Source organism: Coturnix japonica, chromosome 8, assembly GCF_001577835.2.
Source record: "Coturnix japonica isolate 7356 chromosome 8, Coturnix japonica 2.1, whole genome shotgun sequence".
Lineage (NCBI taxonomy): Eukaryota > Metazoa > Chordata > Aves > Galliformes > Phasianidae > Coturnix > Coturnix japonica.
This window is the reverse complement of record NC_029523.1, coordinates 25,884,833-25,908,374: the sequence shown is the minus strand read 5'-3', so window position 1 is coordinate 25,908,374 and position 23,542 is coordinate 25,884,833. Positions and strand designations below refer to the sequence as shown.

At 52.1% G+C, this 23,542-nt stretch overlaps 1 protein-coding gene across 1 annotated transcript; it reads left to right on the top strand.

Moving 5' to 3' along the window:
* Window positions 1-887: 887 nt before the first annotated feature.
* WLS (Wnt ligand secretion mediator) lies at window positions 888-23,542 on the top strand. The gene is made up of 12 exons (XM_015870900.2): window positions 888-1,056; window positions 8,828-9,100; window positions 14,698-14,822; window positions 15,900-16,061; window positions 16,505-16,641; window positions 16,990-17,158; window positions 17,324-17,421; window positions 17,777-17,840; window positions 18,224-18,367; window positions 19,594-19,677; window positions 21,163-21,316; window positions 21,902-23,542. Exons 1-12 carry the CDS (start codon window positions 951-953, stop codon window positions 22,009-22,011), a joined length of 1,626 nt encoding a protein of 541 aa, XP_015726386.1. The 5' UTR covers window positions 888-950; the 3' UTR covers window positions 22,012-23,542.

Sequence of the window (23,542 nt, the reverse complement as noted above, 5' to 3'; positions counted from 1 at the left end):
CTACTCGTTTCAGGTTATTATTTGTTGCACCCCCTAAATGTGTGACCTGTCCTTCATTTTATGTGGAGGTGCAGCACTGAGGCACACGGTCAGTGGCACAGCAGGACGGTTTGTGGATCTCAGAGCTCCTCCAGCCTGAATGGCTCCATGATTCCGGCTCGTTTCTTGTCAGTGATTGTATCCCTTTGTGGCAGCTTGTCCTGGAGGAGCGTTTCCAGCCACTCCGCACAGCTCGCGTCCAACACAGCACTGCTTTGGAAACAACCTGCAAGGGCCATCCTGGCTCCACGTGGGACCACCCAAAATCCAAACGCTCTGTCTGAAGCCATGTTCCACATCCTAGGTCTACATGTTCCACATCCCGGGTCTGACAGCAGCGTGGCGCAGACCCTCGCGGTGCCCCATCTGTAGCTGCGAGGCACCGGCGTTGCAAAGCAGCTGACGGCGGTGGGAACGAGCTCACTCTTATGGGGCGCGCACGGGGATGCGCCCGGCCGGGGGGGGTCAGAGCAGCACCCACGAGCAGCACCCACATCTCCGCGTGCCCACAGCCCCGCTCCGAGGTTCGGGGGGCAGCGGGGCAGGGAGGAGCTGCCGGTGCGAGGCGGACAAAGCGGCGCGGGGGCACCGGAGCGAGACCGGGATGCGAGACGGGGACGCGGGGTGTGCGGGGACCGCGGCGGGTGCGGGTCAGGCTGTTGCAGAGCGTCACGGCGCCGTCCGACCGCTGGGACCCTCCGAGCCCACTCGCTCCTCGGCATCCCGGGCCCGGCGCCCCCCGTTGCCCGCATTGGGAGCGTTGCGGGGCCGGGCCGGGCGGGGCGGCGGTGCGGGGCCGGGGAGGGGCGGGGGGCCGGCGCCACGTGATGCGCTTCCCCGCTCCTTAAAGCCGCCCGCCCCGCCACAATCACGGCAATCAGTGCCGCGCCCGGCCCGGCCCCGCCGCCACCATGGCCGGGGCCATCATCGAGAACATGAGCACCCGCAAGCTGTGCATCGTCGGCGGGATCCTGCTGGTGTTCCAAGTGATCGCCTTTCTGGTGGGAGGTCTGATCGGTGAGTGCCAACGGGCCAAACTTTCTCCCCCCGCCGCGGTGCCGGTGCTCGTTCCGGTGTCAGCGCCGCGCCTCCATGAGCTCATTAGCGCGGCTTTGTCGTTAAGCAAACAGAGCTCGGCGGGGCCCTTTGTGCTGCCGGGCTGCCGGGCCGAGCCGGAGGGGCACGGAAAAGTTTGCCCGGCCTGCTCGGCGTGCGCCGAAGAAAGGAGGGAGCCGTCAGCATGGCGACCGGTGCCGCGGGGCCCTGGAGCCGAACGCGCGGCCGCTTCTCTTTGGGCTTTTTTTCCCTCTCATCTTTATTTTTTTTTTCCATCCCCCTCCCCTCGTTTTTTTTCCTTTCTGTTTTTGTTCTTAGTTGTTAATTCAGCTCTCCCTCTTTCCTTACCGCCTCCCCATCTCCGGGCTGCGGGAGGAGGGAGCCCTTCCTGCCTGCGGCAGCGCTCGCCAGGCGGAAAGCGATGCTAACAGTAATAAGGAGAGCAGGGGGGTCGGGGGGGCCGCCCGTCCCGGGGCGGCGGCGTCGGGTAACGCTGCGGAATGGAGCGAGAAAGATGGAGGAGGGCGGGCTGCGGGCAGTGCCGGGGCTGGCGGTGGTACTAGAAAGCGGAGCGGGCGGGGACGGCTCCGGGCGGCAGCGCAAAGCGCACCCCACCACCACCACCAGCACCACCACCAGCACCACCACCCCACAACGCTGTTCGTCCCGGGTTCCCCCCAGCGCTGCGGCCCGCAGGGTCGGGCAGCCCGGCCGTGTCCCGTGGCCGCCTCCGTGCGCTCCGCGGCTGCCACGCGTCGCCCTTTTTGTTGGGGGGATCGCGAGTCCGACGCTCTTGCAGCGATCTTTATTTCAGGGGAGCTGAATAGCGGCAGCCGCGTTCCGAGGGCAGCTCCATTGTTCTGCCGGTGCCCCGCGCTCCGATCCCTGAGCAGTGCGGCTCTGTAGGAGCTGGAGAAATTCTGCTAAGTGTAATTAGCAAAACTTTGCTTTCATCCTCCTCTTGCTCCATCACAAAGCAGCCCCTGGCAACATCGGGCTAGAACCCGAGATTTCTGCTCCCGTGGGCCCAAACCCGCTCTGAACAACACCAGGATTTGGTTTTCTGCCCTTTGCTTCCAAAGGAACTGGTTCAGACGCAGGTTACTGAACCCAGTGCTGATTCATTGGACACTCACGGTTCCTTGGCCCGTGTTGTGCAGAGAAGCTGTGCTCCGTGTTCATAGGGGTGTCTTTGTTTTGCAGCAGAGCTCTCCATGTTCGTAAAGCACGAGCTGTGTGTACAGAACAAACCTATTGAAAGCTCTGCTTCTGTCTTCATCTGGGGGCAGGTGTGATAAACAGATGTGTTTGTATTGCATGGGCTGAACAGACCGCTTCCTTTCATCTCGAGATCCCTATGAAGCTGAACAGAGCTTGGATCTGCCGTACACACACCAGAAATGCCTCTCATTAGGGCCCAGCCCAGTGCTGGGCTCTGGGAGCTGCAGGCAGTGTGGCAGTGACTCAGGGCTCGATGCCTTTTTCAGACCCAGGGTGACATTGTGTTGATCATACAGGGCACCTCCTGCCTGCTGGTGGGTCCTAGGGGTTGTTATGGGCAGACCTTCTATCGCTGCAAAACCCAGCTTTGAGTCTGTGTGCAGGTATTAGTGTGTTAATGCAGCACCCAGGTGGGTCTGTGGCTGTTCTGCAAAGTGCCCTCCAGGATGGGGCTGGGCTGTGAGTAATGCTGCTCCTGCAGCGCATGGGGGGGATGAGAGCTGAGGTGCCACTGAAATAGTGACCTGGTCTGGTTTGATCCAGCACGCCAAACAGACAACAAGAATCCGCTTATTTTAGTTAGTTCAGGTCTAGACAAACCAAAATATGTCCACAACGGGAGTGCAGCTACAAAGCGAGTGCGGCCGTTCCTCTAGCAGGGAGTCAGGTCATGTTTCAAAACAATGACTAAGTGCTCTATTTTAACAGATTATTTTGCAAGTAGAAAATACACAAATGCAACACATCAGTACCTGATACGGCCGGGAAGCTGCGTTCCTCTGGAGCTGTGCTTTCTGCCAGTGCTGGTCCTCCATGGAGTTTGTGAACAGCAAACTATTTATGTGAGCCTTAGGAAACTCCGGCATATTTCTGTTGGCACTTCTGTTCAGATGCAGAACTTCAATCAATCAGCATCCCCGTGGGTTTTTGCTTAGAAACGTGCATTGGCACAACATGAGATGAAGGCACACAGGAGTCATTGCTCACAGCAGAGCTCCTGCGGCATCTGTGGGAGCTCAGCAAAGCCGAGGTGTGAGAAGTGCCGGAAGGGGCGGTTTTATGGGGCTGTTTCTTTGCTGCTCCCCGTGGAAGAAGCTGCCCCCAAAGCCAAAGCCCTCCTTGGGCAGCTGCTCCGTAGCCCACTTGGAGGCGGTTCCTTCCAGCACTGCAGATTACATCGGGATGGTCAGGGTTACCTCCTTCCTGCTCCAGAGCTGGCTTTGTGTACCAGCACTCAGTAGTGGATGCAGCAGTCCTACAGCTGGCCATATATTCTGCAAGTGTAACTGATTGGAGAGGGAAAGGCGTTTATTTCCTCGCAGGGATGAGGGGATGCATTTGGGAGCAAGCAGCTCTGCTTCCTTCTCTTGCTTTAAGAATGAGGGGAGGGGGGAAAGCAGAGTTGTTTTGACTGGAGCCAATAAAACTGCTGCTCGTGTGTCTTGCCCAGAGAGATAATGAGTCATGAGTGCAAATGGCTGAGCAGCTATCAACAATCCCGGCTCATTATCTACGTGTCGGCTTTGGCTCCCGAGCACTGAGTTTCCAGGATTTATTTTCCTTTCCTGGGATTTCATTACCTTCCTCGGGCTGAGGTGGGGGGAGGAGGCAGCAGGGCCCACCCCAGGGCTACCAGGGCAGGGAGCCGGAGGGTATAAACAGGACGGCTGTTTGTGAGGGTGGGCAGCAACAGGACAAGGGGGAATGGTTTTAAACTGAGACAGGGGAGGTTTAGGTTGGATCTTGGGAGGAAGTTTTTCACCCAGAGGGTGGTGACGCACTGGAACATGTTGCCCAAGGAGGCTGTGGATGCCCCATCCCTGCAGGCATTCAAGGCCAGGCTGGATGTGGCTCTGGGCAGCCTGGGCTGCTGGTTGGTGACCCTGCACACAGCAGGGGGTTGGAGCTGGATGAGCACTGTGGGCCTTTTCAGCCCAGGCCGTTCTGTGATTCTATGGCAGCCCCCAGGCCCAGCTCAGCCCCCTGGCACAGCACTGCACCGTGGCCATGAATGCCAATGCCGTGCCCTGTGCAGTGCATTCCCAGCGCTGCAGCCTTGGCAGAGCTCTGGGAGCGGTGGAGAGCAGACGTGAAAGGTCATTGTTGCCCAATTCCTCTTTGTAAGAGCTGCAACTGTAGCAGAATGGGCAAATGTGCCTGGAAGCGGCAGCTCCCGGGCTGAGGGCTGTGCCGGGGTGTGGAGGAGCGGCCGTCAGGGCTGTAAATCCTTAGGGCTAATCTTTGTCTCTCTTTATTTTTTTCCTTTCCCCGCTCTTCTCACAGTTGCATCACGTTGAACTAAAGCTCTCTGGTGTCCGAGATGTGCTGCCCCTCGCAGCTTATGTGCCGCGGGAGCTGCTCCTGCAGCTCTGTTTGGTGCTGCCTGGACTCGGCTTCACCAGTCGGTGTGCGGGCTGCCCTGCAGCGATAACCGCCCGGCGGGATGGCTGCTGTGCGGCAGGTAACAGCCCCGGCCTTTGTAGTGGAGGCGTCAGTCCTGCGTGGTGCCTGGGAAGGAGGAGGGGTGTGCACGGCACCTCTGTGCCAGCTCCAGCCCTGAGCAGCCCCCGAGGCGACTGTGTGTGTGACACCGCCGGATCTCGTGGCGTCTGGGCGGCTGCAGCTCAGTGCGAATCAGCTCATGGCTCCTCCTGCTCCAAAGGGGCTCTGCTGCACCCGCAGCTTCTGACCTCTGGGAAGTGCTGGATGCGGGGTGCAGATGTGGGCTGGGAATCCCACAGCTGGGCTGCGTTTGCTCAGGCAGGTTCATTCCTACAGCCCAGGAGCGAGAGATGAGCTGGGGCAGGCAGAGCCACTGTTGCCCAGCTGCACCGGCACCGCTGCTGTAACTTTGCTTAGTTTTAGAGATCCAGTGGATTATTTGAATAGACAGCAGTTCTGTATGTGAAACCTGCCTTCCATCTCAAGACAAAGTGACTTCTATGTAGGCTTGTAGAAACAGTAACCGGCGTTAGACCAGAGGAAAGGAAGGGTTTCTGCAGTGCTCGGGTCGGTAGCAGCAAGGTTAGCAAGGAGGGAGGCGGAAAATCTTTGTGCTGTAATAAACATGAATTTATAAGTAAATATAACGTTATTCAGGTTCTCACCGCTCTAGCTGGAAAACCTCCTTCTGTTGGATGATAAATTAGCTTGTTTATTCCTATCCTGCTGTTGGTTAGTGTAATGAAGCAGAAGCCCATTGTGTGTGCTCATTGGGTAGTGATGGCTCTGCACAGAAGGGGGTAATTGAGTAGAAAAGCAGAATGCTCCCGGTGCATGGGAGAAGTTAACACCGCATGAGGTCAGTGGGATTCAAGCTTTAATCAATGTAGACACAATGCAATTGAGATTTTGTAAAGGGCTTGTTTATGGTGAGAGAGCAAGGGTCAGTAGTTAATTGGAAGTGCTGTAGGTGTTCTAGATGAGAAGGTGCAAAATATATATCCCAGAGGGAAGGACACGCGTGGGAGAAGAGGATGCTGCTGTGCTGCGTGGGCTGAGCGCCCTGTGTGCAGGGTTAGGGAGGAAGGATTTGCTTGAGAATTCTTTGCATTCATCTTTAACAGGCTGGCTGAGGAAGCGTAGCTCTGTAACGTGAAGCTTTGATAAGGGCATTTTTATACAAAAGCCAGAATGGAGGGTAGGATTTTGTCATTAATTAATTGTGCCCGTATTGGCTGGGGAATGGGCACCTGCCTCTTTAAGCAGCTGAGCTGGGATGGCTGGGTCTGAACTGAAACTTCTGCAAAATGAATGGAAAAGATCAGTTTGTTTCATTCAATCTGCCCCTGGGCCGAGCACTGCCAGGCACCTGCAGCCCACGTGCCCCTGTCCCAGCTGGGGACATGGCTGCCACCGCCACTGGGTGTACGGGATGGGATGCTCCATTCCTGCAGAGCTCGGCCAAGCAATGTGGGGCTGGGTGCAGGGCTGGGTGCAGGGCTGGGTGCAGGGCTGGATGCAGGGCTGGGTGCAGGGCTGGGTGCAGGGCTGGGTGCAGGGCTGGGTGCAGGGCTGGGTGCAGGGCTGGGTGCAGGGCTGGGTGCAGGGCTGGTGAGCTGAGTGGTCCCAGCTGTGTGATGGGTGCTCCCTCCTGCTCTGTGTAGTCTATGGGAAGTGGAAGAATTTTGATTGCACTTGAGATGGAGGAGAAAAGCCCTCAGTGTTTGGCAGTGGGATGGTTGCCAGTGCTGATACAACACTGTGCTGGATCAGCTCGCAGCATCTCTGGCTTCTCTGACCAGTGCCGTCAGGAGATGTGAAGTTTGCCGAGATGAGATGCCTCCTTCAGCTCCTCTCCTTTGAAGCTTTTGTGTAACCTCGCCATCTTCTGAGTCCCAGATGAATCACAGCTCATGATTCAACACAAGGCTGAGCAGTTTGGGATCATTCAAAGCTGAATTTGGCTTCTGATTTCCTGTGTCCTTTTTAGTGGCCTCTTTGTCCTGCGGACAGAGTTACGCCAGCTTGAGCATACAAATGTTCTCGTAGACAATGGCCTGGAAGGTTCCTCAGCACCCGTGGAGTGGCCCCAGCCCTCAGACCCGGGATGTCCTTGGGGCTCCCACGGGTCCCAGCGGCCCCACAGGGCGGAGGCCGCCTCCTGCCTTGCGGCTGGGGAAGGGCCTGACTCCTCATCCCAGCCGGCACAGCAGGAACGTGGCTGGGGCTTATCTGCCGCTGAGCAAAAACTGCCCCGGCGCTCTTTGTGGGCAGGCATATACATCACACAGTACGTCAGACAGAGCCACCCCACCTCGCAGCCCACGGACCGAGCGGCTGAAGGCAGCCTGCTTGGCACCGCTGCCGGCTGCAGTCCCTTGATGCTCGCTTTGTTTTGCATAGCACTTTGTAATGCTGTTAGTTGACTTGGCTGCAGTTTCCCCGAAGCGTTTTTTTCCACTCGGTTCGACACTTGCTTGAATTTAATGGGAATGGAGCCAGACAAGTAACCCAAGCCAAGCACCGACGTTTGTTTGGTGCGTGGCTCCCGAGGAGAAGAATGTATAGGAATTGTCTCCTGCTCCTCTAAGCTGTAACTTTGGCAGGGGGATGCTTGTGTCAGCATGCCAGGACTTTAAAATTGTAATCAGCCTGTGATGAAAACGTGTATTTATGGCTGTAATGAGCTGCATCAAAGCGGGACACATGAGCCTTCCCTGCAGAAGTAACTGTATCTCCTAATTCCGAAATGCCTACTTCTAAATCACACAGACCTTACCAAGTTGAGAGGGCTTGGCCTGACTCCCTGCCTTATTTCTCAGCAGTGTTCTTCGAACTTGCTCACAGCTGCAGTTTTAGGCCCTGCTACCAGGCTCTGCATTGAGCCATGGTGGGAGAACACGGTGCCATACGAGTTCTGTGTTTAATGCACTGCTGCTCCATCCCACTGTTGGTGTGGTTGCAGACCATACCCAGCCTCCCCAGCTCCCTTCTTCCCTGCAGGTGCTGGCATCCAATTGCCTGTTGCTCTGCGTGCTCCTCCTGCTTTAATTCACAGTGCAGGACTGTTTCAGTGCTCCTCATTTTTCATTGGAGCGCTCTTACATTACTGAACTTGCTCTTAACTTTCTAACTTCTCCCCATTTTCCTTCATAAAAGGATAGAACAGGTTTGGTCAGCCTCAGAAGTTTGAAGAAATAAATAAAACTCTTTAACAGCTTAAGAAGTGTTAACTTGTTCCTTCTGCCTTCCAAAACCTGTGAACCTGGAAGAAGCTAATGAGAGCACGTCTTGATGCTTCATGAATAATACTTTGGAAAATAAGGCAGCTCTGTTTCAATGGCAGCAGAATGCTTTGCCTGTTGTGCACACTTGTGCTGCTTCTGTGACCGTGGGCTGTGAGGAGCAGAACTGCCACTGAGCTCTGACTGCTGGCACCTCCAGGTCGCATCGGCTGCAGTCAGAGCTCACCAGCTCTGCAGTCCATGCAGTAGCACTGAAATTCTGGCTTACCAAAGGGTGACAGAAGCAAGGCTGAACTGCCTTCAGGGGAGGGCTCTGAGGGGCACAGCTGTGTGAGGAAACGCATTCCAGTGTTTCAAAGCCTTTTCTTTGGGAGATGTGGAGGTGTCTGTGCTGGCATTCAGTGGTGGAGGACTGGCTGAAGACTGATTGCATTTGTCTTCTTCTTTTATCCCTGTTTGCACCCTGTATTTCCAACCATTTCCCCCTGGATGTAAAGCCAGAACAGGCAGATTGCCTGTGGCTTAGCTGTCTATGTGGGTTGTTGGGCATCTCCCTGACACAAGGTGGATGGTGCCTGCTGAGCACCCTGCTGGTGGGGCAGGACACCTCTTTAGCTTTGGCTAAATTTGGATTTGATCCCATTACATCTGCAGACATAACAAGGTTAACTGACTGCAGGATCAAGGAGCTGTGAAGCAGAATCACTTGATGTGTTTGTTTTGAGTTGCCTTCAAATAGTTGAAAAGGGAGCTGCATGTTTTGGTGGAGAATTCACTGCACAGGATGCTTAAAGACTCTAAAAGCTCAATTCTTTCCCTTGCAGCTCCCAGCCCCACTACAGCTGTTCCTTACATGTCGGTTAAGTGCATTGATGTAAGAAAAAACCACCACAAGACCAAGTGGCTGATGCCCTGGGGACCCAACCACTGTGAGAAGCTCAAGGACTTTGACGAGGCCATCAGCAGGCAGATCGAGGCCAATGACATTGTCTTTGCTGTGCACATCCCTCTCCCCAGCAAGGAGATGAGCCCCTGGTTCCAGTTCATGCTCTTCATCATGCAGCTGGACATTGCCTTCAAGATGGACAATGACCTGAGTAAGTTGCACCCTGCCTATTATTACTTACTGTGCATGTTTCCCAGCATCGGTTTCGTGTTGCCTGTGTGCAGTACTGTGTGTTAATTGCTGAGCACCCAAATGCAGGGAGGTGATGCAGAGAGGCAGGAGTTAGCAGTGAGATGGTACAGTGTGGGCCATTCCATAACCCATGTGCTCAGGGCCCCATCCATGGCCTTGGGTATCTCCAGGGATGGGGCAGCCACAGCTCTGGGCTGCAGCGCTGGGCCCTCACTGCCCTCTGAGGGAAGAACTTTCCTGTGGTATCTACTGCAATCCTTCCCCCTTCTTTTAGTTTAAAACCATTCCTCCTTACCCCATTGCTCTCAATCTGTGTAAAATTAAGGCCTGCCCTGGTTTAAATCCAATAGTTTGCTTTCATAGCATGCACTCTGGGGGGCTTTTGCAGTACTCCCAGGTAGTTCAAGTTGTGTAGTGCCCAGCACTTGCTTGCAGTAGATCTAGGCCCTGTGGGGGCAACTTTTGCCTCCGGTCACATAGTCATAGAATCGGTGAGGTTGGAAAAGACCTCTGAGACCATCCACTCCAACCATCCACCTACCACCAGTATTTCCCCACTAAACCGCGGCCCTCTGTACAACTTCAAAGTGTTTTGTGAACACAAAACAGGTTCTGGCAGGTGCTGAGATTCGTTGGTGTTTGGGTTGCATTTGAAAAACATGGATGCAAAATAGTTAGTTCACCTTGAAGCTACAGTGGTCCAAATGAAATGACCAAACCATACAGGGACACCCCAAACCTACTGCAGAGAAGTGAGGAGCAGCTCGGGCAGCTGCTCTGCCCCCTACCAAAAGACAGCTGTAGGTGTGTCAGCGTGTTCTGAAGCTGTGGAAAATCCCTCTCTTAACAAGTGACAGCAAACAAACAGTTTGCCTCTCAGACTGGTCTAAACTGGGGCCTTGGCGGCTGTTTGGCTGGAGCAGCCTTGTAGCTTATGGGCACTAAGAGAAGTTAAAAATGGGGCTTTCTAAAGCGTGCATGTACTCTTAACCCTATAATCATCTCTAACATATGGAGAAGCTTTGTGCCTTCCTCACTTCCCAGGCTTCACCAAGCTGTTGCACAGAGCCAGTTGTACAGAGCCATCACACAGAGCCATCGCTGTTCTGAGGCTGGAAGCACTGAGCTGGAATAAGCACCTGGCCGAGCACCTGGGGCAGGCTCTTAAAATGCTTAACGAGCTTTTGACAGTCATTTCTCCCGCACTTGCAGAGCCTTTCCTTCCTCTTCTTACTCGAGCTGCTCAGTCACCAACTCCTTCAAGGCTGGGAACTGAGGTTAAAAGCAGAACAGCTTGTCTGGTCAGTAAGAGCCATGTCTTGGGGATGGGCTGCCCCACTCCCCAGCGCTGGGGGCTCACTTGGAGCTCCCAGGTTGTCAGAAGTGTTTGGAGAGAGGCCTGCCAATACTCTGCATTGTGAGAGCTTATTGGCACGTCCTGAAGTTTCCTTTCATTGGCTGAGGAAAGCTTAGAAATGCTGCTTTCCTCCCCTTTTTGTCAAGCTGAAGTTAGATGCAAATGAAGTGTGAAGTCTGCAAAACAAGCGGATAACACTTACTTGCTAAATTGTGTTGTAACAGATTTTAAAAGGAAAAAAAAAAAAAAAAGCAAGGAACTTCTTAACCTAAAATAATTGCATGCATCTGGATCTTGCTGCTAACTGCGCTTCAAGAGCTTCATTTAACATACAATTGGAACTGGCTCTGCAGAGCAGGTGGGCTCAGCTTCACCTCTTGTTTCCCAGTGACACAGGATGGTTCCCCTGTGCACATGGGAGATTCATTTGTCACTCATTTTCTGACCTGCACTGCCACAGGTTTGGGCCGTCTGCCTTAATGGGGAGCACCAGCCCTGCTCAGAGCCGGGGGTTGGCTAAGGACACCCGTGTTTATCAGAGGGCAAACAGGATGGTATGGAGGGTCTGCTATGAGTTTTCTGTCTCCAGACAAACGTTTACCTCTTTTTTTATACCCAGCGAGTTTAAAATATGAATAAGTGAGAGACTCCTGGCTGCCCTGCTTTAGAAGGAAGCTGTGCACAGCTGCGTGCTCCCGTTCCAATCTGTGTGATTTGGGCCTCTGCTCGGCTTTGTAATTTTAGAGTTAGTGAAGTGTGGAAGCATAATGCAAATGATTGTAAAGTTTCTCCTGTTTGCTTACATGAGCTTCAGCCCAGATAGCAGGATTAGCACGCAGCTGGCACACAGCTGTCTCCCAAACGACTTCTGTATTTTTAGGCTATTGTAATGGCAGGGAGGATGCCCTGAGTGAATACTGTGCTAGAGTGAATCCTGGAGGAGCTCCTGGGTGCTGAACAGTCAGCAGGAACATGCACCAAAACTCTGGCTGTGCTGAGAGCATGGGAGGCACAAAGCAGCCCCACGCCTGTGTATGGAACCAGTCACAATGGAAAAGACCTCAGGGATGCCCAGCCCACCCCCCCACATCCCTCAGTGCCACATCCCCACGGCTCCAGAACACCCCCAGGAACAGGGATTCCCCTCAGCCCTGGGCAGCCTGCAGTGCTGAGCATTCATTGAAGAGTTGTTTGCTAACAGTCCTGTGACTGGTGGTGTCAGATCTCTGGGCTGGCAGCCCCAGCAGGATGGCATCATCTCATAGTTGGCCATCCCTGGAACGCACAGGTAGCAAGGCCAACCAAACACATAACAAAATGAACACAGACAAGCTTGGTAGGTGTATTCAGATCAACCTGTGATGCTAGTGAGGTTGGCACTGTGCTGCCAACACCAGAGCTGGTTTGCTGGGCTGCAGATGACCCAGGCAGTATCTCCATGCTCTGCGCTGACCAGGATTGCTGAGGCTTTGCTCTGCACCAGGCCTGACTTGCACAGCTCTGGCTTCTGGTGCCGGATAAGGCAGATTTCTGTCTGCATATTCATACCTTTTGTTTCGGGAATTTCTGGAGGATCTTGTTTGGCATGCATGGAGGAACCAAACCATGACTTTCCTTGAATGCCTGCATCTGAAAGGCGGAGCGAAGGTTCCTGCCAGCCTGTCCTCCTCCTTCCTTGTGCGGTTCTTCCCCTCCTGCTGTGCCTCAGCCTTGAATAATTAAAGCACTGCACTCTGTTCCTGCTTTTCTGAGCCTCTTCTCAGCCTGAATTCACTTTTTTGCTTATTCATTTCTATATTATTCATTTGCTTATCTACTGGGAAGGCCATAGTGCTCACCCCTGTACCGCTGACCAGAGATCTCTTGGGATGTGGCTGCTCCGATGCTTTCTGGTCTCAGAACTGTCCCATATGGGTTTGTGTGATGGGGATGAAGGTGCCAGAGGTGCGTGGAGGTGGATGCCTCCATGGAAGAGTGGAGTACAGCAGCAAGGACTCTTCCTTATTCAGTTTCAGCCAAACAAGTCAGTGTCCTTGGTTGTTCCTGTACAGAGATGTATGTATCCTGTGTTGACCGCCTTGAAGGGCCTTTACACCAAACTCTAATCTCAGGGGAGATGTTACCCCCATGTAGAGAATGATGGAGATTCAGGCATGGATGATAACTCATTACTTTGCAAACACACTGGGATATATTTTCTGCTGTCTGGTTTTCATCCTCGATGGCAGCAGCAACACTTGGATTACAGAGATGAAATAACGAAAGCTGTTTTTGTTGGATCTAGTCCCAAGCATTCCGGTTGGTTTTATGGCTTCTGAAATGGAGTTTGCAGTTCTTTTTAATTGGGCCAAGTTCAACCTTATGTTCCCATTTATCTGTTTTCACTGGTCTTCTAAATAGCGGATCTGAGATGGCAAATGCATGTTTCATGGAAACCTAACCAGTGCCTGTGGGAAGAAGCTCGATATCAGTCGAGATGGTGCAGATCACATGTGTGCAAAGAAATGCTCAGAAAAATCTAGTTGCATCCACATTAAGGCATAACAGAACCACCTCCAAGCGCTGTATAAATAGCAAGCTGAAACCGCCGATCCCATCCACGCCCCTTCCCATCATTTTGGATGAGTGTGCCACCACGTAGTCCCCACACAAATGTGACTGAAAAAGATGACAGATATAAGGGACGTGCATATCCCATGCACAAAGTTCCTTGTGGGCATGAAAGGGTCCCCTGCAGCATATGAAGGCCAGATTTGTTTGGAGCAGCAGAGCGTTCCAGGCGTGCTGCTGCATCATTCCAGGGACCTGCAAGTGTGAGCAATTAGCAGCAGTGAGCACGAGCAGCTTGCAGCAAGAGCAGTGTCTGGGCCCTGGCACAGTGAGCAGCAGTGCACATGAAGCCCCAGCAGCTCTCTGAGGGGCTGCTGATGGATGGAAGCAGACTAGGTTGTAGCACACACGTGCTGCAGAACGTGTGCCTCTTTCAGAGCCTTCCCTTGGAGCCGTGCCTGGTAAAGAGGAGGATTTTACATCTGGTGGAGCTGGTACAGGCTTGCCTTGGGTTTTTAAGCTGTTTGTGTTACTGCTTGGCAGACTTCAGCTGTAATTCTTTCAGTTTCATGAGCTGACTCGCTTGGAGTCCCTCAGAAAGTGTTCTAGCCCCATTTCCTCCTTGCAGCAAATCCTAGCAAGAGCATTTTTAAAGGCAGGTATGCCCCATATTCCCCTTATTCTTCCTAGAAGGAGGTCCAGAAGAGACATGAAACCCAGGAACCCTCCCCTCCTAATTCATTATTTGCCCCTGTAGTTTTCCCTCCAGGTGTGGGGCAGTATGAACGTGCTGTGTGGTTCTGTACCTGGATGTGTCAGCTCTGTGTGTGTTTGATGTGCAGGCTGCTGCCTCTGTGCAAGCAGAAAGGAGTCAGTGCTGGGCTGGGGGGACCTCAAAGCCCTGATGTAGAAAGGCTTCATTTACATGGTATGTGCAGGAGTCATTTAAGATCTCTCTGGCAGAAACACTTGTGTTAAGAAGCAAATTGTAGGCCTTCTTATTTAAGGTGTTGGGCCTTAATGTTTATGGCAGGTGATCTACATCCAGCAGAAACCCGGTGCTACATCAATGGATGACTATCACATCTGAATGAACAAAGTGTACCATTAGTTGCACAGTTTCTCCCTTACACGGTTCACCTAACCACGTACAGCACATACAGTTGTATGCTTCATCTTATTTTGTGAGCAAATGCTGCTTCAGCGTCAACTGGAAGTAAACGCAGTGATGCATTCTGCCACATCCTGATGTGGAAGGAGCAGTTGTGTACCCCTGTGCTACCTGCAGCAGCAATGTGGGCCAGCCCACAGTGAGGGCTGCTGGTGGCTGTGTGTTTCTGTAACCATCTGGATTCCAGATTATTGCTCCTAATGCTGCATGAATAAGTAATGCTCTTCACCCACAATCATAGCTCAGCTATGTCATGGTATGTCAGCAAGATGCCCGAACTTCGTGACTGGTAAAAATCAGGTTCTTTCTCTTCTACAATAAAGGAGAGAAATATATTGGTAAGGGTCATTTGAGCTGTGCTGTTTGGAATGCAAAAAGTCTGTGCCTCTCATAGGTCCTTTCAACGTGCAGAGGCTCTCCTACCTTTGTGGTGTTCTGTACCACTCCTAAGAATCTCCATGTTTCCTCTCTCTTGCAGAAGAAAATGCAGAAATTACCCTGGATGTGTCCTTAGCGTATCGTGATGACATGTTTAACGATTGGCAAGAAATAGCACATGCAATAGAGATCAGGAAGCTGAAATGCACCTTTGGCTCCCCAAAAGTAAGGTGTTCTGGTGGTGCTGGTGGTGGGAGGTGTGGGGAGCAGTGGGGATTGTTCTCTTCCTTTTCTTTCTGGTGCTCCTTAGGATTGTTCACCTGTAGCTTTCAAGCTTGCCGCCTTCTCTTGGCTCTAAGGCTTTAAAAATGGAATGAGCTCCACATGCAATCTGGTTCTGTTTGGTGGTATAAGAGACGAAGTTGGGCAGTAGGTAAGGGAGGTGTGAGGTCAGTGCATAGATCCAGCTACAGGCAGAGTCAGAGGCTTTGGGGCCTGTGTACCCCACACCACTCTAAAGCTTTTAGACCTTTCTGCCTTGTGCTTCCGTGATGCACAAAACCTTGTTATTCAGAGGGGGCAAAGAAACATACTGCAGCGCTCACAGAGTGCCGCAGGGTGGGAGTCGCTTAAAATAACTCCTTAAAGCCTCAGGCTACAAAGCTTACGCACAACAGCTACAAAGCTTATGAGTAAGGAGCACAACTAGCAGCGAGAACAGAGCATTCTGTTTGAATACCTATTTCTTTTCATGCTGCAGACTGTGATTCCTGTGCTCAAATCAGTCTGGTGTTTTCAGCATGCTTTTTGCAGCCCTGTGCCTTGTTCTCCTGTCTCATAGTCCCCCTCAGAAGAAAACCTCTACACCCATACTGTTCCATAGAGCCATATATGCACAGTAAATATGTGTAAGGCATGGAGAATACTGCTGGTAAAACAGCACTTCAGACATTCCACATTTAAGCATGTGGGAGAGGTTGCAGATTAGTTTTGGCTCAAGCTGTATTTGCCGGTGGAGGGACTTTGGGTCCCAGAGTAATCTTTCATCTTGAAAGGCTGCACTTATTGAAGCAGGGTTTAGGAGCCTGAAACGTGAACCTTTTTGAGCTTAAGCGCTATCAACTCACTGACCCAAAACAACCAAAAAATTAAAGGAGGAAGGTCCCCAGGCTGCTGTGTCCCCAGGATAAGATGGGAGGTGCAGGTGATGTCAGTGCCAGTGATGCTCCCAGCTGAGTTCACTGCTGAGGCTCATGTGGCTGCAGGACGCAGCTGACTGTGCTCCTGCCATCCTCTCTTTAGACCCTGGAGTCTGAGGGCCGTCACTACGACTGCGACTTCCTTCCCTTCATGGAGATCGGCAGCGTGGCTCACAAGTACTACCTCATCAACATCCGCCTGCCCGTGAACGAGAGGAAGGGCATTAATGTGGGCATCGGGGAGATCAAGGACATCCGCCTGGTGGTGAGCCTGGCCCCGCCGCACTCAGCCAGCTGCTGCTGGTGGCTGCAGACGGCGGTGGGAGGACTTGTGTCTGGAGAGCTGCATTAATTTGGCCTCTGCTTTTCCCACCCGCAGTGACTGAGCTTCATGGTATCTTGTTACTTGTCTGGGAGCAGCTCTGCTCGCTTTTTTCCGTGCTGTGTCAGAAGTGCCTCTGACCACCTTCTGCCTCATGGTGGAAGCTGCGGGTTTTGGCTTTTGTTTCCGGGACTTCTGAGGCCTCCTCAGATGGTCTGGGTGCTAAGCAGGCTAAGCTCCCTTCCTGCCTTGGCCGGACCATGTCTTTCAAAGGCTGCTTGCATTTACCTGTGCTTGCACGATAAATTTGTGTTTCTCCTGCCGGCTCCTGTAAGCAGAAGCATGGTGCCAAAACTTGTATCACATCACGCTTTGTTTCTCCTCAGGGTATCCACCAAAACGGAGGCTTCACAAAAGTGTGGTTTGCCATGAAGACCTTCCTCACCCCCAGCATTCTGATCATCATGGTCTGGTACTGGAGGCGGATCACGCTGATGACACGCGCTCCTGTCCTGCTGGAGAAGTGAGTGAGGGCATTGTGCTGGGAAAGGTGGCCCTGAGGCAAAGGAGATCCGTGCCGAGCAGGTCCTGGCCGTGCCAGTCAGTGTGCCAGGCAGGGCAAACAGCTGGGAGGCAGGAACTGTCTGTTCTCCCTCCTGTCCACTCCCTCCACCAGTAACACCCAGAGCATCTCTTCTGTTACGTAAACCCCCCAGAAAAGGAGTAGCTGCATTTACCCCGGAGGAGCTGAGTCCTTCCTTGAAATCTGCCTCTGCCCAAACAACGCGGGTTTTTCCTGCCACTTTTGGGGCACAACTCTGGCTTCTGTGGCTTTGCAAACTGCAAAGAGATGGTGTTTCTGTCTCTCCAGGGTCATCTTTGCTCTGGGAATTTCCATGACATTCATTAACATCCCGGTGGAGTGGTTTTCCATTGGATTTGACTGGACATGGATGTTGCTCTTTGGGGACATTCGACAAGGCATTTTCTATGCCATGCTGCTGTCCTTTTGGATCATCTTCTGCGGAGAGCACATGATGGTGGGTACTGCAGAACAGAAGGTGGTTTCCATGTCCCTCCCTTGTATCAATACCAGAATCCCTTGGTGAGCATTGCAAACAGTGCTCTGGGGACTGGTTCCAGGTGAGAGGACTGCAGGATAACTTGCTCTTTCACACTTCTCCTCCTCCCCATCCTTCAATTAGGACCAGAATGAGCGGAACCGCCTCTCGGGGTACTGGAAGCAGGTTGGACCCATAGCTGTTGGCTCCTTCTGCCTCTTCATCTTCGACATGTGTGAGAGGTGGGTGTCACAGCCCTCCAGCCATGTGCCCCAGGAGCCTCCCCTGAGCAGTGGGCAGAGGCTGGTGGCTGCCTTCAAGCACACAGGTTCATGGTGCCTTGGACCCATGTGGGTGGATGTGCAGCCCTGTCTTGTGAGAGGGGAGTAGACTCCTAGTGAAGATGCTGAGACCTTTAGGCACCTCACAACTGCACGTCTTGTCCTGTAGGGGCAGAAGGACGTGCCTCCCACCTCTGTGTCCTTCTCCCCCACAGGGACAAGCAGCAGGGGCAGCTCTCTGCAGGCTGCGGAGCAGATGAGGGGTTCTTTGTGAGCCTCTTGGCCTCTATGACAGCTCTGTGTCTTCTCTCTGCAGGGGAGTGCAGCTGAAAAACCCCTTCTACAGCATCTGGACCACTGAGGTTGGCACAGAGCTGGCTGTATCCTTCTACCCGGTCTGGGCAGGTCTAGCACTCATTGTTGGTGGCTAAGGAAGGTGGGCCTGCCCTGTGGGTGCTGCTGCCTGATACCTGCAGCCGTAGGAGGCTGCCTTCTTCCTGGCTGGCCAGAGCCGGGGTACTGCGGGGTCCCATGGTGGACAAGGAAGCTGTGGTGGGAGGTTTGGTGCTGGATACTGGGACCAGTGCTGTGCTCGGGGACATGGAGATCTGTGAGGCAGCACAGGGGGTCCAGGTCCTGGTGTCAACACAGACTTCCCACCAGGAGGTTAATAATGACCATCGGGATCGTGTTAGAAGAAGTGAATCACCCAAATGATGTTTTCTCTTATTTCATGCCATTTTCTTTTGACTCTGCCGCTCAGATGGCCTTTATTATAGTCGCAGGAATCTGCTTGTGCCTCTATTTTCTCTTCCTGTGTTTTATGGTCTTCCAAGTGTTCAGAAACATCAGTGGGAAGCAGTCCAGCCTGCCAGCAATGAGCAAGGCCCGCCGCCTGCATTACGAGGTAGTCACTCCCTGCTGTACACAGCTTTTGTTTTTAAGATGTCTTTTCACCTGAGGGCTCTGCTGAAACCTTCACTGTCACTGCAGGCCAAAATCAGACGTATTCAGTTCATTTCCTCCCCCTCTTGTAGCCCCTGAGTGTTGTTTCTGCCCTCGCTCTTTACCTGCTGCACAGCACGAGCAGCTCACTTCAGGCGCTTGAGCTGAGAGAGCCTGTTGTTTTTACGGCTGTGCTCCCATCTATCACCAGCATCATTCTGTGCAGTATGGTCGGCTTTCAGCAGGTTGGTTATCACTCATCAGGAATGCATGCGAAATGCATGTGAAAACGGCACTCAAAAGAACGTGCACAAGACATTGAGCAGCTCTTCCATCTTTCCCTTTAGCAAGAGGCAGAGGATGCTGGCTTGTGCTATAGAGCTGTTGTGGCCGTGCTGTAAGTAGAATCATCTGGCAAGCACAAGTCTGGTCTGGGAAAGTAAAGCTAATGGCCATTTGTTGTTACTCTATAGCCCAGTAATGATGCACACACAGGGATTGCCATCAAAATTCCAGAAGTTGTTTAAAAAACACAGATATTTTCAAAGCAAAAACTTAACTAGCAAAAGCCAATCCAGAATACAGCCGGATTCCCAGCTGAGAGCCTCAAATAGATCATCTTAGCTTTTGCACTGCAGAAGAATGTAAATTGTAATTCTGGAAAGCACTCAGCAATACTGCAGCTTCCTGTAGGCTCAGGGGTGGGAAGCAGCCCATGCAGACCCCTGCCATCACAGCCCAGCACCATGCTGCCTAGCTAAGACCTGGATACTCCCTGCAGTCATTGCTGAACAGAAATCGGGAGCCCCCAGGTGGGCTGTCCAGTGGATGGAACCCACAGCTCAGCCCGCCCTGCCTCCTCTCCCACGTTAACTCTTCATCAATCAGTCCCAAAAGCAGCTGTAATGGAAAGCAAGAGCTGTCGGGACACGCACGGCCCGCTCGGAGCACTGGGGAGGAATGCAGACGTGTGGGGAGCGGAGAATATTGGCTGTCGTGAACGTAGCGCAGAGGAGTGGGTGGAGGTTGTTTTGGTTTGGGGTTTCGTGGGTTGGACCCTTTTTTTCTTCTTTCTTCCTTTCTTTCTTCCTTTTATTTTTTTATCCCCGTGTCCTTTACACGCTAAAAAACAAGAACGTGTTTGTGTGGATCCTGTTAATGTGACCGGTGACATTTCTCTCCAAACAGGGGCTGATCTTTAGGTTCAAGTTCCTGATGCTCATCACTCTGGCTTGTGCAGCTATGACAGTCATTTTCTTCATTGTGAGCCAGGTGAGTGGGACAAAACCCAGCTGCGCTGGGGAATATCACCCCAGATTCTGCAGTGGCCGATGGAGTCACTTGAGGCTCAGAGAGATCAGATGTGCGTCTTGGAGGCACGTTTGGTGATAAGTCTCTTGTTAAGAAATTGTGTCCCTGTATTTGAAGCCCTGCCATGGAATTGCTTTGTCTGAGACTTCCCCCAGGCCTTTGGCTCACAGGGTCTGTGTTTTTTGAAATATCAGCCACTTCTGAGAACTCAGCAAGAGCAAAAATGTTCTGTTCACATTAAAAGAATCTGGTGGCTTTCTATACCCACAAAGAAAGGCCAGAATTCAGCCTTTCTGGGCTCTGACTTCACAACCCTGTTGTTTCTAGCAGGATTTATACCTACTTATTCCGAGCTATGATGCAGTCTCTCTGTATGCATGAGCTTATATAGCTGTTTAAATATACTTTGATGGTTTACTTCAAGTAACAGTTTGCTGTTAAGATTGCATCTGTTTCAAAGCTGCCATTTAGGGCTGTTCCTAAGCATAAACAGCTTCAGGAGAGCAGTGGTGTACAGCCTTGCAAATCCAGTACAACAGAATTATCCCTGTAGGAGTAAGTTCTCTTTCACTGCACTGTTTATGCTTTGGGGTACGTGGTGTGTCCCAGTGGAAAACACTGGGACTTTGCTCCTAAAAACCTGCCTATGCTGAAGCAATCTTCACCAATTCCAGCTGGTGATTTGGTTCATCACCGAGCATCAGTGACCTTAGCTGTAACACAAAGGCTCTTGTCCAGCAGCTCTTTTCAAGGTGAGCTTTTGCCTTCCCCTGAAGGCAGGGTCGTGCTGCTGTGGCTTCTCTTTGGAGCAGAATGTCCTGCTGTTTTCATATCAGGAGAAGGCGTGCTGCTGTCTCGTGCCTTTTTCTTTAGTAGAAAGACAGCATTTCAGTGTGAACGGTCCGTGTAATATTAGTTTTGGTGATATCTGGGTAAATCCTGACAAATCCCTGCAGTGGGGGCTGCTGCAGTCAGCCTGGGTCTCATAAAGGAGAAGCAGCAAGAAGGCACCCAGCAGATCAGCTCTTGGCATTATTCATGCTGCTTCCCCTTGCATAGAAGGCCTATTTATAGAAGGCTTGTGTTCTCAGATGTAAGTGGTTGTCTCCAAGGTACTGCCCTTTTTGTGGCGGCCTTTGCTGAACACATCAGCTGTGGCAGCCACATATTGCAGAACACGAGGGATCGGATCACATTTAAGAATGATAAACTAAAGGAAGCCTGATAGTCCCATTGTAAGCAGTGTTTTTTTCCTTGCAGACCAGAGCTGAAGCAGAGAATTCATAGATACATGCCCTGCTATGTGTCTAGAGCCCCGGTCTCATGGCACTGATGCTTTGCTCATTGCTGTTCTCCAAGCTGGAGCTGTAGCAGCCACATCTGCATTTTAGCAGGATGAATGCAGAGCTCAGCTAACTCAGCCGACTGTCTGCTTTCTTGTGGCAGGTGACAGAAGGCCACTGGAAGTGGGGGGACATCACGATACAGGTGAACAGTGCCTTCTTCACCGGCATCTACGGGATGTGGAACCTCTACGTCTTCGCACTCATGTTCCTGTATGCGCCGTCACACAAGAACTACGGGGAGGATCAGTCGAATGGTGAGTGGCTCTGAGGGGTCTGCTTGCAAATGCTTCATCAGGAGAAAGATGTACAGTGGGTGATGCCTTTTGTGCACCTTTATTGCCAAAGCTGCATGTTCAGGACACTGAAATGTTGTGCAAATGACGGCTTGTTCTTCTGTTGTTTTAGCAGACATCTTAATTATTGACTAGGTTGGATAGGGTTAAGCATTCAGCCGAACCTTGTAGGTTGGTTTGCTGTGCTCCTTGGTGTTGCCCAGTTGTAACTGCATAGCTGCAAAATAAAGAGAACAGAAACTTGGGCAAGTGGAGAGTGTCAGTGCTCGGTTGCCTTTCAGTGACCTACAGCAGCACTGAGATCTTCATCTGCCAACATGCTGGTGTTGTAATGGCCTCAGATAAAAGCGTTCACTCAAGCATGGAATGGCAGGGGTTGGAAGAGGCTTCAGAGATCACCTTGTTCCAACCCTGTGCCACATTGTAGAATAGCCCATGGCTCAGGTAATTCCTGAGAGCCCAGAGTGAGGAGAACAGATCTTCTGCCCTGGAACTGCGCAGAGGTGCATTGTGAGGAACATCTGATGGCATCGCTGTGTTTTGCAGGTGACCTGGGGGTGAGCAGCGGGGAGGAGCTCCAGCTCACCACCACCATCACCCACGTGGATGGCCCCACAGAGGTTTACAAGCTGGCTCGCAAGGAGGCTCAGGAGTGACACCGGGATGTCGGGTGCGGTGGCGGGCACAGGACGACGCAATGCCCTCCTGCAGGAGCCGTGTCTGACGTCCCTTGCCTTTTGAGCACCACAGCTTGTGTGTCTCCACAGAGCAGCGACACCGAGCAGAACGTTTGTAAACTTTCATATGGTGTAGTTATTCCTGGGGGGAGGGCTGTGTATATTGTGTTACTCTCGAGCACATAAGTACCTGCTAGGAAAGCATTAATGTCGCAAAGTCGCACATTCAGATGTGAGGAGGTGGCAGACCTGACCCTGAGCAGTTTTTGTTGTTAAGCACGAAGCTGGTGCTGATGGCGACTTGGTGAGCACTTCTGCTCTTCTCCTTGTGTGTGACTTCAGACAGGGGCTCAGGCTGGACTGGAGTTAATGCCTCATTTTTCACAGAATCATTAAAGTTGGAATAACTCCAAGGCCATCACATCCAACCCCAGCCCACCCCACCCCACAGTGCCCAGTATAACAGTAAAAAAAGAAAAAGAGGCTGCTTTTCTCAGCCATCTACAGTCATACTGAACCATGTTTGAGGTCTGTGTTTCCCCCTGCAGCTCCACAGCAATCCTCTGCCACTTGGATGAGGCACAGCTGGGGCGGAGGGCAGGCTGTGATGTTTTAAGTCCTAGAAGAACCTCCGTGCTCCATCACGGGCTTCACGGCTGTTTGTTACATACAGGGGAATGTGAAAGCCAGACAACAGGAGCAGTGTGTGCTCCTGCCCCTTCCTCACTGATGGGAGCTGTGGGTGGTGGTGGATGCCCCCAGTCCAGGTGAAGGCTCTCATGTGCTGCTGTGTCTGAATGACTGAAATGGCTGTAGCTCAGAAGTGCTGAATGCTTCTTGCAGAAGTCCCTTCGGGTGGGTTTGGATACTTGAACTGGAACGCTGACCGTTACTGCTAAGTTTGTATGTTTGTAAGGTGGGTGCTGGTGCTCCTGTGCTCCCAGTGCAAGTGCTGGGGCCTTCAGCATGTGGCAGAGAGAAGCTCATGAGCCACGTGCTGAAGGAAACAAGTGGTAGGCAGAGCAAGCAGGGTGTATGGCAGCAGATCTGCCACGCAACGTGAGTTACGTGCACGCACAGCCCCAGCCCCTCCATCCCCCTCAGCTGAGCGCTCGACTTTGCAACTTTAATGTTCTTCTTACGCTGGGTTCTTACGTGATATTTATGTTGTCCCCATAGATGTGTCCATGGTTTCTTTTACGGCGTAGTGTAGCGTTGCATTTTTGTAAAGGCTTTTTACAAATGGGGCATTGCAGCTTTAAAACCAAATCTTGTGTCCAACACTAACAACTTGTTTACGGGGTGTGTGTACGTGTGAGCTGTGTGCGTGTCTCTGGTTTTCTTTCTTACTCCCTAAGCTCTACTCATACGGCTCACAAATAGTCCCTGGATCTTACTAAAGTGTATCCTTTGTTTGTTTAGGTTGAGTTCACTTTTTACAGAATGCTTTTAAGCAACCTGGAAAACGTGTAGATTTGTTAATTTAAATAAAATACACGGTCTTGTGGTT

Bases quoted from the DNA above. Each gene is read 5' to 3' on its own strand.
- WLS (XM_015870900.2), top strand. From the start codon at position 951: ATGGCCGGGGCCATCATCGAGAACATGAGCACCCGCAAGCTGTGCATC. The intron at 16,062-16,504 runs GTGAGCCTGGCC...GTTTCTCCTCAG, and splicing joins TCAAGGACATCCGCCTGGTG to GGTATCCACCAAAACGGAGG. The intron at 19,678-21,162 runs GTGAGTGGGACA...TTCTTGTGGCAG, and splicing joins TTTTCTTCATTGTGAGCCAG to GTGACAGAAGGCCACTGGAA.